General features: G+C 43.8%; 1 protein-coding gene across 5 annotated transcripts in view; it reads right to left on the reverse strand.

Annotated features, from left to right (window-relative positions):
• Positions 1-14383, reverse strand: part of GOLGB1 (golgin B1) — a 39422-nt gene extending 25039 nt beyond the window's left edge. For 2 of the 5 annotated variants that reach the window (XM_041407055.1, XM_041407060.1), the window contains exons 1-9: positions 14263-14383; positions 11370-11502; positions 9314-9410; positions 8533-8685; positions 7674-7796; positions 4219-4371; positions 3220-3342; positions 2686-2799; positions 562-973 (exon numbers count right to left, since the gene is read on the reverse strand). In XM_041407055.1, the coding sequence (XP_041262989.1) occupies positions 562-973; positions 2686-2799; positions 3220-3342; positions 4219-4371; positions 7674-7796; positions 8533-8685; positions 9314-9403 (1168 nt within the window). In that variant the 5' untranslated portion in view covers positions 9404-9410; positions 11370-11502; positions 14263-14383. Of the gene's footprint in view, positions 1-561; positions 974-2685; positions 2828-3219; positions 3343-4218; positions 4372-7673; positions 7797-8532; positions 8686-9313; positions 9411-11369; positions 11503-14262 lie in introns of those variants that run through there. The other 3 variants (XM_041407058.1, XM_041407057.1, XM_041407059.1) reach the window with 3 other exon arrangements.
• Positions 14384-14450: the final 67 nt, after the last annotated feature.

Raw genomic sequence — 14450 nt, forward strand, 5'->3', positions numbered from 1 at the left:
CTCTCTTAGTCACTGTTGCAACTTTGGGCCATAAAGAAGCTGGAAGAAAATCAATTTGAAGTAAGAGTTTGATGCAAGATCAGTGTTGTTATTTTTAACACAGGTCTGTGGGGAAAATGGTACGGTTTGCTTTTCTTGGTTGTTTTACTTATAATTTCAGTAGAAATTCAGACTATGAAGAACAAGACACATCTAAAAAGGACTTCCATAAGTTGATGGAAAAAATCAAACAAATCAATAAAATCAACTAAAAAAATACATCCAGCTCAAGAAATCCATAAGCCCCAAAAGACAAAAGGCTGGGACAGTACACAGTCAAAGCACCATATATGCTGCCCCACACTTCTGCTTTTCTTGCAGCTGCCAAAGACAGAACGGTGGAGTGGGATCAAACTAGCCCCCCTTGAGACAGCACCACCATTCCTGTGTCCCAGTGCAATTAGGAATTGTTACATCAAGCCATTCTTATGAACTGTTATAAAAGCAAAGCCAAAAAGAAGGCAACTCGGTGACACTCAGGCTCCTGAGGACCTGCTCCACCTATCTGCTGTGCCTGCTCACCCCGTGGTCCGTGTGCTGCAGCTCCGTGTCCCACAGATGGCACTGGGAGCTGGCCAACGTCCTGCTCCAGCTGCTCCTTCTCAGCCCCACGGAGAGCACGGCCACATCGCAGCTCTTCTTCAGCCACCGTGAGACGACCGAGCAGACGGTTTTTCTCTTCCACCTCCAGCCTGTGCTCCTGTTCCAGGTGTTTATACTTCACCTCTAGCTCAGCTTGTGCTCTTCTTGCCTCCTCCAGCTGTTCTGAGAGACACTGCATCTCCTCCTGCAAGCGATGGGAAGACAGCTTCCTCTCAGCTAGCTCCAGCTCCATCTTCTCCCTGAGATCCTGAGACGCTCGTCTCTCTGCATCTAACACATCCCTCATGGAGCTTAGTTCCACTTCCATCTTCTGGCACTGATCTAGGAGTGTCTGTAAAATGATACAGAAATTAATTTCTCTCTGAACTAGTTAAATATGTTGACAAAGCAAAGTACCTTAATTATATTTTAAGGTTTTCATTAAGTCCTTTTAAAATACCTGAGTAGCAGAAGTGAGGAAACAAACATGTCAGAAATTTCAATTTGTTAGAAAGAATCTGCCCCACAATTTGGAGACTGCAAGAAAGCAATGCTGGGAGAAACAACTCCTCATCACTGTGGTGAAGAAAAGGTAAATCTTGATTTAGAGGAGGGGAATTTAGAGAAAATAAGCAATAGAACAGTGGCCAGAAACTCTTTTAGAAGAAAGCAAACTTCCTAAAAAAGGGAGGAAGAGCTACAACAAATGAGGGAGAACTCAATAATTACAGAATAGAATTTAAAAGAAAAAAACAGAGTAAAAGGGGAATGCTGAAATATGAATCTGGAGATAACAGAGGGCTCCACTCAGTACCCACTGCTTTAAGAAAGATCTCAGAAGCCTCTGGTCAACACTGAGCAGACAATTAAGGTGACCAAGAGACAGAAACAAACCTTACACTTGCCCAAACTCCTGTCATCAGACTTCCTCCTACTGGAGCTGTGGATGGTCAGCACAGCTAATTTCAGGAGGAATCTGATGAGGAGCTCCTTTTACTTTATGGGTAGGCTTCAGCCACATGGCCTCAAGTCTGTACCTACACCAGGTCTCCTTCAGACCACCAGAATGTATGAGGGAAGTCAAAGACACCGATGAGAAGCCAAGGCAGCTTCTCCAACCAGCCAAGCCAACAACCATCTCATGAAGATATCCGTGTCAGCACCCCATGATACACCCTGGTGAGTAATGCAGCCAGTAGTGAGTACGAGTCAGCTCACTGAGGTTCTTTACCTCTTCTCAGTAGGAAGAGGATCCACCATTGTGGGCCTGGCTGGGACACAGAGGAAAAGAAAATACGTGGGGCACAAGTACGTAAAAACTATCAAAATGAGGTTCAGCATTAGACTTGCTGGAGATCATGCAGCCAATGAATATGAGACTGATTCAGTGTACGTCTCTTCTAAAGGGATTGAGAATTTTCAGAAGTTCAGATATTGAAAAAATGAAAAATACACTCATCCTCTATCTGCAAACCAACCTTTTAAGAGGTTGTGTTCTCAATCCCATCTCAAGGAGCTTGTGTCCATATAGTCATATATGCACAGATTTGATCTCATTGTCTTCACACTCCAAACTGACGAAGTGAGAGCCAATCCCACTCCACAAGGTGTGCCACCATATAAACAAGTTCTCAGCAAGACATACCAAAGAATAGCTGTTTCTGCTCTGATCTGGCCTGGACACTGCAGTCCAGAAACACTGAGGCTTCAGCAGCACTGTGTTAGGCATTTCTGCTTTTGGCAAAGGTTTGTGCATTTGGCTTTGAAAGTACAGTCAGCAGCATGGGTATGGATAGATGTAGACCCTGTCCACCTGCCCTGGATCATTAGAGCTGGCAACTGCAGCACCCACTGTCTGGCTGTAGCTGCTGTGAGCTGTGCACACAGACCTGCAGCTCTAATGCCTGACCCAGGGAGGGCGGCCCCAGCTGACTTCATGATGGAAAGCTGGTTCCAAAAAAAACCTAATCCGGTAACTTCTGAGCCACTGACAAAGGCCCCATCCACCAAACAGACACACACACACACACACAGAGTAAAGCAATAAAAAGCATCACCAGATACCTGGTTTTGTTTTTCAGCAGTGTGTAACTCCTGCTGCAGCAGTTCTACCACCTGAGTTCGTCCTAACAGAGCTGCTTCCTGCTCCTCAAGCTTTCTCTGAAGTATGCGCAGGTTCTGTGAGAGAGACAAGGCCATTCCAGCACTGGAGAGACCAGTGTAAACTTAGATTCCCATATTTCATCCATGCACTTTTTTTTTTTTTTTTTAATACACAGTTACTTTCATAGCCTGAATTAACTAATTTTTGTTGACACCCATTCCAGAGCCCAGGTGCAGTAGGAGGAGCTTACTTTGCTTCATGAACAGGGAACTGGAGCACAATATTGTAACACTTTTTTCAGCTGTTCTTTCTCTTTGACTGATAGCAAACCAGCAGACTGAAACTAAGGACTCAAAGCCCCAGCAAGCAATCCAAAAAACTCAAAACAATCAAAGCATCTTTCTTCTTATCCCTTCTGAGTTACTTTAATGAGAACTGTTCTTTCAGAGTGTCTTCTGTTTTCCTTCCTCCTCTCATTATTATACCAAATATACCTGTTGCATCTCTACTTCCATATCTGACTGGACCACCATCTTGAGCAATTCAGCTTGATGCTGGTGCACATACTCTTCCAGGAGAGCTTCCTTCTCTTGAATCACTTCCTGCAGGGAACTCAGCTGAAAACATAAGCCACAAAATAAAAACAAACCAACAAGGTCATGAAGCTGACAGACACATAGGCTTCCTTTCAACGTGCACCAGCATATTGTGTGTGTGATGAAGTTTTCAGCTGGACAATCCTACACATCATCTTGGTCAAAGAGTATTTTTACTTGGTGTCTTTATCCTACTATTATGTGTATAACAATTGATAAGACTTCAGAACCCAAAAAGCAAAAAGCATAGAATTTAATCTACAAATACGCAGAATAATAACATAAATTATTACTATATAATTAACAGTTCATAAAACTTCTGGGCTTTTAACTGTATAGGACACAGCCCAATTCACAATTCAAAAGCCAAACCTGCAATTTAGAGTATTAAAAAAAACTTTCCACAAATAACTACAACATACCATTAACGCTGTGACATCCTGTGATAAGCAGCTGCCCTGCACACCCACAGCAGAACACAGAGGCAATAGCAGGCAGGGAAGAACCCAAATTCTGACTCAGAGGAAGGAACACCCTATGCAGGCCCTTCCAGGGACTGTTTTCCCCCTCCTCAGAGAGCCATTAGTCCCACTGTGCAAGGGTGAAACCCATCTCTTACCTGCAGAGCACCTTTTGCACCAAGGGTGGTTCTGGCCTGGGGCAGAGGAAGGGCAGGAGAAGATCATTTGGGGATTGTGAAAAATTTAGGTAATGTTTGGAGGAGGAGCCAAATGAAGTGAAATAGATGGACCTAGGTGATTTGAGGAGGCACGAGACTGACAAAATTGAGGTAAGGGAATTGAAGACCAGCTGTGTAAGCATTGTTCTATTCTATCATACTAGTCTAAGCAGTGAGGTGGGAAACACAGACTGATGAATAGAAAAAAATTTCTGTACCTGTGTTGCATACTTGATTTCAGCATCTTTCAGATTCACTTTGGCTACAGCCAGCTGTTTATTCAGGTCCTGAACAGTCTCCTCTTGCTCCCTGAGCTGCTTTTTCAGTACTTCCACTTCCTCTCTGTGCCCTTCACTTGTATTTTCGTATTTCTAACATTGCAAGAGAAAAAAGTGGGAAGAAAAGAAACAGAAGAGAGTAAACTTATCAGTATTATTAGTTAATAAATAAATGAGTTTTAAAAAATACACTATAATGCTACTTTACTCTTGACTCCTAATCAGATGACTATTTTTACTACATTGCTTCATTTCTTAACTTTACATTTGTTTCTTTAAATGAAGTTGTCCTATGTTAAGTAACTATTTTCCCTATTTCTGTGTAGAGATGCACAAGATGCTTCTAATTGAGAAGTGTCAAAGCACTTGGCAGGGCTAACAGTCCATGACAGCTCACTAGATAATCTAAGGCAAATTAGATTATTAAATACATTAGTTATTATATGACTACCCTGATTTTTGAGGCTTTTTAACATCACTAAATTTTTAACATCATTAAATTTCTCTAATACCAGAAATAAAAACATTTTAAAATTAATTATAGAAGAATATTCTCCATGTGACAAAGGGGCAGACATTCTAGACTACAGAAAATGTCTATGGAAATCTCTTCAGACTACACAATTATTAGCAATGAACTTATTAGATACAAGCAAAGGGAACAGGCACACAATTATCAGTTCTACTCTGCTCTGAAGCACTTAAATCCTCTGTTTACAACCAAGAAATGTAAACAACAGTTCACATAAAATGCGCTTAGGCTGTGTCTACTCAAACAACCCAGCACACTACACCTGCACTCTTCTCTCTGTCTCTCCACCTGGGTGAGGGCAGGTCCCTCACCACCTGCCCCTGAGCAGACAAAACCTGCTCTACATTCTTATCTCAGCACTTCCAGCTACTGTCAGTACACAGTGCTGGGTATTTTGTACTGAATATATATAAAATACATATTTTCCATTTTATTTGTGGAGGTATTGGGTCAAACACCATCTCTAACACAGGAATTCTACAGAGTATTTATGCCTTTAAACTCAATCTGAAAATACTATGAAGTACTTATACATTAGTGTAATAAGAGTAAGTACTGTTCCTCAAAAGCTGTTTCACCTACAGGGAATGTCATTGGCAGGAGGCAGAACAGACACACAAAGAAGCTTCAGTTGCACTTAAATTTAGAAACAGAACAAGACAGAAAAATAAAGACCAGAGATGCGGAAGCTCTAAGAAGCCAGGATATACATAACTTGTAAGACTGGGGCAGAGGAGCTGCTGGGGGGAAGACAGGTGGATTAGTTTGCTTACTTGTAATTGGCTTTCAGGATTGATACAGTTGGATTTTAAAAAGCCTCTTACACTGACCATTACACAGAGTGCCACAAGTAAGGACAGTAGCACAGCCACAAAGAGCTCAAGCTTTTAAATACTATGTTTTTCCAAGATGTATAAGCTCTTCTATCTGAACATAATTTATCTTTACCCACTTCAAAAGTTTGAGATGAGCCTCAATTGTTCTGTACACAAATACTATCTGAGAGGAGGAGATAAGCTGATATTTTCATTCCTCTCAAAATAAGGCACTCTGCTAAAAGCCCAGAAAGTAATAGTACTAATTAGATATTTAAAATACAGCCTTCCCACAGGGCGCACATCATCGAGAGAAAAAACCCAGTCCTTTGCTAATAATTAATACTTCAGCATAAGATGCAACTCTAACCTAGAATTTTCACCTTCAAATGGCAGGGTAACTGTCTAGGAAATACCCTCATTACTCAAGACAGCATCTACTTGGAGAAATAAGTTTAAATAAAGGACTCTGTATCTTCTCAGTAGGTCTAACCTTACAAGAAAGAAGCTAGCGCTTTCTAGGTCAAATACAAAATATTGCAGGTAACTGCCCTAACATAATTTCACTCAAACTATGTTCTAACCCAAACCAAGTAAGGCTGTGGTCCATACCATATCCACTGGAGACTGTCTCAAGCCCTCATTCCTCTAATTAGAAGGCCATTCTTCTTAATGGCTAACTTACATTCATCCATTCATCTGCATTATCCTTTAACAGTTTGCCTACTTTCTTGAAGCTCACTTTTCTCATACAACTGTAGAGACAAATGACATTTCGTCTCTGATTTTGGTTGACTAAATAACCAAGCTATTTGAATGTCTCCCAAGTGCAGCTACTTTTGCTGCTCTCAGAATTTATCTTTCCTGATTCCAAATGAGCAGAACATGACAACACTGCACGCAAGGCCTTGCCATTCTCAGTAGAATAGCTAGAATGGTATGTAAAAAAGTTAAGGTCTCTTTTTAAAATCTATATTGTGCCAATTAACTGATGATCAGCTTTCTCTCATTTTGCCTTCTTCAACTGATAAATTTGAATTTTGAAGCAAGAACACTCAGTACTCCTCAACAGCAAGTCTACACAAAGTCATGTAACAGCACATAGATGTTACACACATATGCTGCAGACAGATAAGCTGAAAAAGAGCCTCAGCACCAGGACAGCAATGTCAAGTGACACAGCTAAACAGCTCCTGTGGCCTTCACTGGTCTCTACGGCCAGGGAATGCTGTTCATGCTTCATCATTCACTGGTTAAATTTTGCTTTGTTTTTCTATTATGTCAGTCCTTGAGATCATCCTATTCTTCATGTATGAAACCAGATGGTGCTTTGCATTGAGAAAGACTCTCAAGTTGGTATTGGGAATTACAGAAGCACATTTCTATGATTTTATGATGCTCTTAATCAAAAATAGCCAGCACAAGTCATAGAACTGATCTTCGTTAATAATCACCTCTCATCTGACAGCTCTCACAGGCACCTTTTATTGTTTCCCATAATATTAAAATATTTTTTTCAATGTCTGAAATAACCTTTATGTTCTCTCGTTTAATGAGCATCATCTGATGTCTGGAAACCATTCTGGACTTCTGTCCCATTTCTCTTCCATAATATGACCAACTTTTTAAAGAAAGCATTGTTCTGCTGATCACATGTCAAGTTTTCAAAAATTACCAGCTCCAGTGAGAGCTTCTAGTTAGTAGCTAACAGGCTTTTTAAAGTCTTCATAGAGGACACTTTCCCCCCAGTTTTACCTAGCGTTACACAATTATGGTTTGTCAGTCATAAAACTTTATGATGGCTTAGGAAGCTGAGCACTCCAAGGGCATCTGCAGTACAAGGAAGGTGGACAGACAGGCTTCCTACAGCACAGGCATAGACATCCTTTCTGGAATTATGAATATCCTGCTAATAAGACAAACAGACCCTGCTGGGTCACTGTGAGCAGAAACACCAGGCAGTACCAGATTATCAGTAGAAGCTACATCTTTTAAATAGCCCCCTTCTCCTAACCTTGGGATACTCCAGCCCTTCTGCTAAGGCCTACCTGTGTAGGCAGTGGTGATCCTTTCTCTGTCAGCTCCTCAACGCGTTTGTTCAGAGAGGCAAGTTTGGCTTTGGCTTGAAGTTTAAGTTTCATCAGCTTGGCATCTGCGGCCTCTCGCTCTTTCTGTAACAGAAGGACACAAACTGACTGCCCTGACTCCAGCACTGGGACCCAAGAAGCACCACCTGAAAAAGCTACACAGTTTGTCAGCCTGCCATATTCTGTTTAACCCTGCCTCCCCAGTAACAGCTCTGTCTAAAACACATCTGCAAACCAAATTTGTTCTAAAACACCACACATACCAACACTGTAGCTTCTACCCCAGCACTTCCTTTCAAGGGACAGAGCACTCAGGGACTTCACCCAGCAGTGAATACAAACTGAGTTTGACTTTCTCTGAGCTACATGCAGTCCCTCAGAACTATCTCAAGTAACTCCCACCATACTTCAGGGTAGACAACATGTACCTTTGGGAATGTGTCATGAAACCACTGGACTAGTGGATGAGAGCAGCACAGGCTTCTCTGTGCAAACACTCTGAAGCGGGGAAAGAACAACCTCACACAAGATATTAGGACTTATTAGAGCCACTGGGAATCTGCATGGGCCTCAAAGGGCTCTGAGACAAAATGCTGTGTAACTTGGATGTAACTGATCTACTCTAGTCTAAATTAACCCAAGCAAACTAAGAGAAGACATTCTACATCTCTTAGGGTCCATTATTCAAATTCCAATATTTCTCTGGAACTGATGCCATTCGTCATGCAGGTAATCTCATGTTCAAAAGAAACCAGAGAGAGGCTTGCACAGAAGACTGAAGCAGCATTTAACTTTTGGTCCTCGGAGAAAGAAATGGTACCTTGAACACAGTTTCTTTTTCCTGGAGCAGGGCATCCTTTTCTCGAATCAAATCCTTCAGCTGAACAACTAGCTGTTCTGTTTGGGCTAGGCGCTCCAACAGCTCCTCAGGTGCCTCCTCCATGCTTTCTGCTTCTGACTGCAAAGCTTCTACCTGAAACAACAAAATGAGTGCTCTGAAGGAAAAAAAAAAAAAACTATAAACAGCCTGCAGCAAAGCATCCACATGATAGCCTCAGCTCCAGTCCTCAGTGCTGCACTCTGCTCCCTGCAGACATTTCATGAAGCCTATAGAACTATACAGTTTGATGAAACCAGGAGGAAAGCCAGAGAACTTTTTAAGCCAACACACAAAAACAAAGAGTACCTTGCTGAACACCACATGACCAAATCTGAAATGAGAGGCAGCCTCACATACTATCCACGGTCTCAATACCAAAGGGCAGCACAAAGATGAAGCCTCCCACTGTGACCTAATCATGCTGAGCTTCCCCTTCTGCTACACACAATCAGTAGTACTCTTAAAAGTCTTTCTTCACCCTAATTCTAGTTTGTTTCCTGGGATCACCTTGAGATGTGGAAACTGAGGAGATTATGGTCTACCCAACAGAAATGTTGACTTAAGAGGTGAGGAGTAGAAGAAAAGCAGAGTGGAATGACAGCTCAGTCTAGTGCTCAGCAAGGCAGAAGCAGGAGACAGCTCTCACTGCAGTATAATGAACCATGCTTCCCAAATTAATTGTCAACAAGATCTGAAAGTCTTTAGATAACATTGTACTTACAGCAATAGATGGTTCAGTAACTGCATCTCTGTCCTCCCCAGACAGCTCTTGTAAAACAGTACTTGCTAAACCTGACAAACGGCTCAGCATCTTAAGCCTAAAAGAAAACCAAGAGTCAGAATAGAGTTCCAGAGTCAAAACTGCTATGAAGAATAAGCTCCTTTATGCTGAACTCTAATGTTACAGCAGTTGGTGACCAGGCTTGTAGGAATTTGTCTCCTTTGCTAAAAGAGAAAAGCCAAAGTAAAACCTCAGGAAAAAAAGAAATGGTCACGTTAACAGGAGCAGCCAGACCCACTGATTATTAAAGCAGAGGATATGCTGGTGTCAAGACACATGACGATTCCTTCACTGCTCCACACATATGATTGAAAAATACACTTTTATGCCAGATGCTAAGTCATCTTCATAGTTCACTCTTGATCTTTCTTAACAATGACATTACAGAACCACAATCTGTTCAGCTTACTGAAAAGAAAGGGGATTGTTAAATGAAGTCATTTCTCTGTATAGCCTGTAACTTAAAATCAGCTTTCTGCTTATAAGTAGTGGAAATAATGGACTGAGCCTTGATGTTTGCTAAACAGATACAGATGTGTCACATTAGAGAGATGATGAGACCTCTGCATGTCACATACAGGACAGGACCTCAACATAGGGGAATAGCCTGGAGAGGACATAGATTCACTGGATGCTTCTTAGTATACCTTCTTTCATTTCCTTGAAATTCAGGAGCCAAACTAATCCAGCAAGTGGAAGTGAAGAACAAAAAAACATGCAGCAGTACCAGCCAGCAACATATAACTTGGGGAGAGCAGTAAATTAAATTCTCTATTATTAACTGAGACGTCACTAAATTCACCAAATTCAAATGAGCCTTTGTATAGAGCTGCCAATCAGGAGGATAACAACAGGCTGGATAAACAGATGGATAGAAACATCGTGAAGTTCAGGAAAGGTAGAATGCCTTTCCTATGCCTGGAATGGGAAAAGCATGAGTGGCACAGGCTGAGGAGCAACTGGCTGTACAACTGTGTTGCAGAAGACAAGCTACAAGTGCTGATGGCCAAGCCTGGCACAAGCCACCAGTGTGCTCACAGCCAAGGTCAGGTGTACACTGAGCTGTACTGGGAGGACTGCAGGCAGCAGCTTGTGAAAAGCGATTATTCCTCTCCATTCACACCTATAAGACTACATTTGAAGTAGAGTACCCACTTTCAAAACAGTGAATCAAGTACAGCAGAGAGCCCCCAGGATGAGTGGGGTTTGCTGTACAAGGCATGTGGAGTACAAGAGAGCTGGGCTTGCTCAGCCCCGAGAAGAGCAGGTGAGGAGTAGGATACAATTGCTGTCCTCCCTACAACCACCCATAAGGTAGCTAAAGACAGAGCCACACACCTTTTACAAGGTCCACCTAGGATGGACACGAGGCAGAGGCCAAAAGTCGCAGCATAGGCAATTTCAATCAGAAAAAAAAGCACAGGGAAGAAGTTAAAATACTGTATTAGGCTCATAGCAATCTGATCTCATTTTTGATGTTAGACACACTAAGAGCAAAGGATTTGACCAACTGAACTCCCAAAGTCCCTTAAGAATCACAGAATCATCATTCTAGTGTTGTATAAAAAGAGGTCATCTGTGACATTTGACATCTCTGAGCACAAAGGCCACAGAACTGTCCATGCCTCTAAGTGACAAAATAATTTGTACAATTACAGCAGCTCCAGTATTGCAAGTTGAAACTAGGCAAACTCACATTAGCTATAAGATCAAGTTTACATTATCTCCATCAAATGGAATCTTTTAATATGATGTGTCTGCCTCACTAGAAGCAGGCTCCTGAAGCTGGCTACACAGATCCACTCGTTCCTGACCTCCTTGTCTTACTAAGCAAATCTTTGGTCTTAGATTGCCACTTAAATGTGTGAAAATATTGACACTGGAAAGGAGCAGCGCATTATTCATCTGTAGCAGTCACCCGATTTTGTAGAAGTAGAAAACATGACAATGCACACTGCCATGCATCAATAGCAGAAAAGAGCATATCAATACTAACCTGCTTTGTACTCCAAGGAGCTCATGGGTCTGCTGATTCAATAGTAATGTTTCCAAAGCAGAGCAGTCACACACTGGTCTTTCTTGCCATACCTTATTATTTCTAGAGTACTCACAGGTTGCATGAACCAAGACTTTTGACGGAGAGAGAAGCAAAAAAAGAACAACAAAAAATAAATTATCCACTAATAAAGAAATAAGCCCATCCTTCATATCCTACACAGCGCATTCCAGGACTGTTAGTCAGTCACTGGCAATACACATGAAAAGTGACAAGTCTGCTCTGTTTGGGAACATGGATTTGCAGACATGCCCTGGTTTTTCACACTGCATAGATGAGCTTAGTCTCTTCAGCTGAAGGAATAAAACACTCCAGCAGCAGTTAGCGTAGCAAAAAGACATGCAGCAAGAGGCCAGGCCTCAGACAGGCTCCTGCAAAGAGCTCAAAGGGATGCAACTCCTCCAGAAGCACAGTCAAAATGCCAGGATTGTTCTTGTACTGCAACAACACAGCAGTCACCAAAACAAGTCCTGGTGCTTTGCTCGCTTCTCAGCTAGCCCTGGGCAAGACGTGAGGCATGGAATTCCAGAACAGTACAGCTTTACAACTCCTGCTAGAGAGATTTCTTCTGACAACATCAGTTGCTCACCAACGCGATAATATGAGATACTCACGTGGAGAGCTGGAATGTCTGGAATCCATCATAAGAATAATAAAGTATTTATAGTTTTGTAAACAATCACTCCCACAATGCTGCAATGGGGAACCAAACCTGCTGTCTTGGCAATGGTGCATTATAGAAAAGAGCCATCCAAAGGCAAGAACGCCTCTTTCTAACTGTCTCCAACACTTGAAGAGGATGGATCGGATCTTCCTACTGAGCATTAGGCCACAGCCTACTAAAGTCAGAAATGCAAAATACGTGGCTGGGACTGAGAGAACCAATAGGTTAATTATTAGAAGTGGTATTAGAAATACGAAAAAAAAGCAGAATCTAGGCAAGGGCCTCAGCACATAACTGCACGCTACAAGCACTATAATTTCAGGCATGCATACCTGGATTGAGAAAATACTCCTTGGCCTTTGTCCAGGTTGGCCACATTAACCTAACACCGCCCTCAAGCTAGTAAGCCCTGCTGGGTTTGGCTCACAACTGACCTCCTTAAAAATGCAAACAGAGGAACCATCTGCACCTATTTGCACGGATGTGGACATTAACAACCTGAATGCCAGTCTTAGAGATTCGTGTCTTTTGAATTATTTTTTAATTTACATTCTCAGGTCAGTCAAATATGGCAAGTGATGTGAATGGAAAAGAAACAGTGATTCCACAATTCTGTAAACAGCAACAGGTTGCTGTCTGTGTAGAGAAAACAGGGAAAACACGGGCCTAGGTGGGCCACTGCTCTAGACAGCATCCCTCGGATCACATCTCTGAAAGCAGCACTGTAGAGAAACGCTGGGGATTGCGGTGGACAACTGACCTATGCCATCAATGCACCCTTGTGACAGAGGCCAGCAGCAGCATCCTGGGCTGCAGCAGGAGGAAGGTGATCCTCTCCACCAGGCATGGGGGAGGCCATGTCCAGAGTAATGTGTGCTGTTCCGGGCACCCCAGAACAAGAGGTGGGAACTTGTTGGAAAAAATTCAGTTGAGGACAACATAAATAATAAATAAACACAAATGAATAAATAAAAGGCTCGAGGAGAATCTTATCAAAGAACCACAGACTGGCTGAAGTTAGGAGGTCATCTGGTCTAAGCTCCCTACTCAAACAGAAGCTGTGCAGGTAGCTTCTGAATATCTCCAAGGCAGTGGAGAAGGCACAGAAGGCAGTGGCTGTCCTGTGCATTAGCCTCAAGGACTTGTGGCAAGAATATCCTGGTGTTATACAATGCCAAACATGAAAGGACAGAGGTTATTCGTTGTTCCACTGCCTCACCCCAGTAAAGCAAACAGTGCTTTCAGAGACAAGACTGGTGCTCTCCCAGGCTCACACTGGCATATGGATTCCCATCTCTGTAATGAACAGCAGGACACAAGGAACCTCACAGTGCTCAGGATGTGAGCCAGGATCCTTTACATCCCCTACTTTTGCTCAGCATTCCTATGACTAATGAACTTTTGCTGGGGAGACTTTGGAACTACAGATCAGCAGTGATCTGGAGGAGGCTCCCTTTCTCTGAAATACACATCCCTGACGCAAACAGTCGAAGCCCACTGCTAGTCTGCACAGCCTGCAGTAAGCAGCGCATTTCTATCCCTAGGTATCAGCCACAGCAAAGAAAGACTTGACAATGTTCTTCCCTAATTTATTATACTATAAGTTTATTATACATAAATGAAGTTAATTCCTTGCATTTCCCTTCGTTTAAAATCACACACGCATTAAAAGCACTGCTGCTGTTCACAAGCCCTGGGCCACACTTCTCACGCTGTGCGGAGGGGTTCCAAGAAAAGCCGGGAGCGACGGGAAGCACTAGAGCGCCGTGCTGGCTCCCGGAGCTTCAGTTCCTGCCGCCACGGGGATGGCGGGCAGCGCCGACGGGCCCCAGCAGCCCCGCAGCTTTACCGGGCCGGAGGCCTACGGCGGGCCCCGCGGAGCGCGAAGCTCCCCGCGTGGGGCTGCGCTCCCGGTACCTGGGGGCATCGCCGGCAGCGTCCCACCGGCGTGGGGGGACTGGGCCGGGACGCAAAGCCCAGAGCGAGAGGAGAGGCCCCCCCCGGCCCACCGCCCCTTACGGCCCGGGCCCCGGGGAGCTGCCAACCCGTTCCGGCCCCGCATGGACACGAAAGGAGCCCGACCAGCGACTGCCGCCGAGAGCTGGGCGGCAGAGTCCGCGGTGCGGACAGGGCAGGCGGAGAGCACCCAGGGCGGGAGGAGGCACTGACCTGCAGCACGGCGGGGGGGTCAGCACCGAGGAGCGGCTCTAACCCGCCGAGGAGCTGCCGCCGAACCGCTCCACCGCGCCACCTCAGCACCGGAACGCGCCGCCGCCACTTCCGCCTCCGGCGGGGCCCCGCCCCCGGCGCAGAGATACCAATTAACTGCGGCGGATGAAAGATAGACGTGACGGCCA

This window comes from Onychostruthus taczanowskii, unplaced genomic scaffold (assembly GCF_017590055.1).
Source record: "Onychostruthus taczanowskii isolate IOZ18803 unplaced genomic scaffold, ASM1759005v1 scaffold251, whole genome shotgun sequence".
Taxonomy (NCBI): Eukaryota; Metazoa; Chordata; class Aves; order Passeriformes; family Passeridae; genus Onychostruthus; species Onychostruthus taczanowskii.